At 42.8% G+C, this 3,243-nt stretch overlaps 1 protein-coding gene across 1 annotated transcript; it reads left to right on the forward strand.

The window, feature by feature from the left end:
- Window positions 1-870: 870 nt before the first annotated feature.
- LOC123037304 (putative uncharacterized protein DDB_G0283431) lies at window positions 871-1,230 on the forward strand. Its single transcript, XM_044457367.1, has one exon. It carries the CDS (start codon window positions 871-873, stop codon window positions 1,228-1,230), a length of 360 nt encoding a protein of 119 aa, XP_044313302.1.
- Window positions 1,231-3,243: the final 2,013 nt, after the last annotated feature.

A 3,243-nucleotide genomic window follows, 5' to 3' on the forward strand; every position in this document is an offset into this window, starting at 1 on the left:
TGTTGAAATATTAGTAGAGTGCTTTAATGAAGCGCGAATGCTAATACATGATCACAGGGAAAGATTAAATCAAGATCATTGGTCACAGGTATCGAAACTTTTGATACGACTACGATCTAATTTAATATTTGTTAAACAAAAGTTCAGTTTAGAAATATCGGTACCAACCGTTCTAAAAACTCCAATAGCAGTTGACACTGCACCTGACCCGGAATCAACAGAAACGAACGAATCGGAGTCAGAAGAGCTTCCCGAAGTAAACCTCAAAATAGAAGATGACGATTTGAATAATCTTACTATTCCGGCGGTATACACTGACCTGACAATTCAACAGATTCAGATACTTCGAGTGTAATAGAAAACAAAATAAGTAACTCTATCACAATGGCACAATCAAATATTGATTTTATTAATACAGCATCCAAGCTTGTACCAGTTTTTGATGGTAAGGCTGAAAATTTAACAAGCTTCATTGATGCTTTACAAATAATAGAATCAATAAAAGGCGAGCACGAAGAATTAGCTGTTTCCATAATTAAAACAAAGCTAAAAGGTGTCGCCAGAAATCTAATCGGTAATGAAACAACAATTACTGAAGTGATTTCCAGACTAAGAGGCAACGTCAAAGGCGAAACTGTAGAAGTATTATCAGCGAAGCTGATGAACCTACATCAGCGCAATAAAACTGCTAACCAATACACACAAGAAATTGAGCAGATGACGAAAGCCTTAGAAGGTGCTTATATAACAGATGGTTTACCTTTAGAGCTAGCCAGAAGTTATTCCACGCAACATGCAGTCAAGGCAATGACTAAAAATTGCACAATTGATAAGGTAAAACTTATCATGCAAGCTGGCACCTTTAGTACTATGAACGATGCCGTTTACAAATTTGTCAATAGTTGCACTGAAGCAACTGGACAGTCAAACACCGTCCTATATTTCAAGAACTATCCACAGCGCGGCTCAAATCGCGGACGTGGAAATTATAGAGGTAATTTTCGTGTTAACCACAATAACTACAACAACAATAACTACAACAACAATAACTATAACAACAATTACCCAAATAACAATGGAGGACGAGGCCATTATAGTGGAAACTATAGAGGTGGTGGTAACTCGAACCGAGGCCACAATGGCAATAACAAAAGCAATGTCAGAATTACCCAAAATACTAACCAAAACACATCGGAAAACTCCCAAAGCCCCTTAAATACTCAACAATAAAAGAAGTCAGAGTTCACACCATTAATCTCAGCCAAAATATATTCGTTTCATTTTTCAATGTAGCTACTGGAAAATAACTTATCTTTTTAATAGACACAGGTGCAGACATTTCCATTTTAAAAGAAACTTCGGATAACTTCCAAAACATCCAAGATGATTACATCATAGACATAAAAGGCATAAGTCAAGAAATAACCAAATCCCAAGGTTTAGTTTCTATGGAGATACAGACAACTTATATACATAATTCCACACGATTTTCATATCGTAAATTCACATATCCTTTTCCCATGCGATGGAATATTAGGCATCGACTTTATTTATTAAAAAATACAACTGTCAATTAGACTTCAAGCCATCTGAAGATTGGCTTAAAATAAAACCAAAAATTTAAAATTTAAATAAAAAAAAAAAAAAACATAATATTTTTAAAAATAAAAAAAAAAACCTACAAAAAAAACAAAAAACTAAAGAGAGGATTTGAACCGTCAGTATCCGAATATAATAGCCCATTGTTACTTGTTCCTAAGAAATCATCCCCGGGTCAAATGTAATAAAATGGCGATTAGTAATTGACTACCGCCAGATTAATAAAAAATTACTATCTGATAAATTCCCATTACCTAGAATTGATGATATTTTAGATCAACTAGGTCGAGCAAAATACTTTTCATGTCTTGACTTAATGTCAGGATTCCATCAAATTAAACTAGAAAAAGGTTCAAGAGATATAACGTCTTTTTCAACGAGCAACGGCTCATATCGCTTCAGGCGATTACCCTTGTAACGCAGTTCTCTGGCCGGGGTAAAATCTCAATCGGGGCCAAGGAACCTATACAAGAAATTTATATAGAAGGGTGGGACCTGTAGTAGGAATTTGTATGGGAAGGCTGTAAGGCGCCCTCTACGCGCAAGAGCCGTTGGTCAAACCGATCTGAACACGAGGTTGACGACAAGGCATTTGCTAGAGCGCCGCCTAGCGGCCTGCAGTGGGAATAAGGCCGCCCACACTGCTTGGTGCGAAACCCCGGGAGGATCCTGCTTGAGGCATCCCCTGGTGATAGGACGAGGTACTCGGTGGGTGATCGCACTGCTTGGTGGGGAACTTGGGTGAGACCCGTCAGTAATGCCCTCTGGTGGTGGAGGACGATCGCACTGCTTGGTGGTGAATTCGGATGATTCCGATTGGGGTTGACTGCGGGGGCTACGGGGAGGGGAACTCCGCTGGGCATGAACGGCGGGGTTGATCCGTTCCGGGTGAGCTTAGGGTCTACGTGTGTCTACTCTCCGGATATACTCGGAGCCTACGGGCGTCTACACTCCGGCTATACTCGGAGCCTACGGGTGTCTACACTCCGGCTATACTCGGAGCCTACGGGGGTCTACACTCCGGCTATACTCGGAGCCTACGGGGGCCTACACTCCGGCTATACTCGGAGCCTACGGGGGTCTACACTCCGGCTATACTCGGAGCCTACGGGGGTCTACACTCCGGCTATACTCGGAGCCTACGGGGGTCTACACTCCGGCTATACTCGGAGCCTACGGGGGTCTACACTCCGGCTATACTCGGAGCCTACGGGGGTCTACACTCCGGCTATACTCGGAGCCTACGGGTTTCTACACTCCGGCTCGGAGTCTACGAGGATTCTAAGGAGGGAGCTCTCGGCCGAAGTACGTCGTGTGGATGCGAAACCAAACACACGGCGTAGGTCGGGGTCGAGAACGGGTGAGGTTAGAAGGAGGGGAGGTGTATTGGTAAAGAAACAACACGCGGGGTTTTAGTTATTTAATTTCAGGCTTATATTTGATAATTAGTGAAAGTGGTTCCCTGGCTGCTGCCCTCACAATGGGTGTTCTTGCTTACGTGTAACCTTGAGGATGTCAACTGGTGTGGCGCGGATGAGCACGGTGAATCTCAGGCTAGGCGTTTGGCTTCTGAATCGCGTGTCGGAGGATTGTTTGTGCACACGTCTACTCGCGGTGAAAAGTCGAAACCAAAGAGACGAGACC

The sequence above is a fragment of the Drosophila rhopaloa genome, unplaced genomic scaffold (assembly GCF_018152115.1).
Source record: "Drosophila rhopaloa isolate 14029-0021.01 unplaced genomic scaffold, ASM1815211v1 contig_155, whole genome shotgun sequence".
NCBI lineage: Eukaryota > Metazoa > Arthropoda > Insecta > Diptera > Drosophilidae > Drosophila > Drosophila rhopaloa.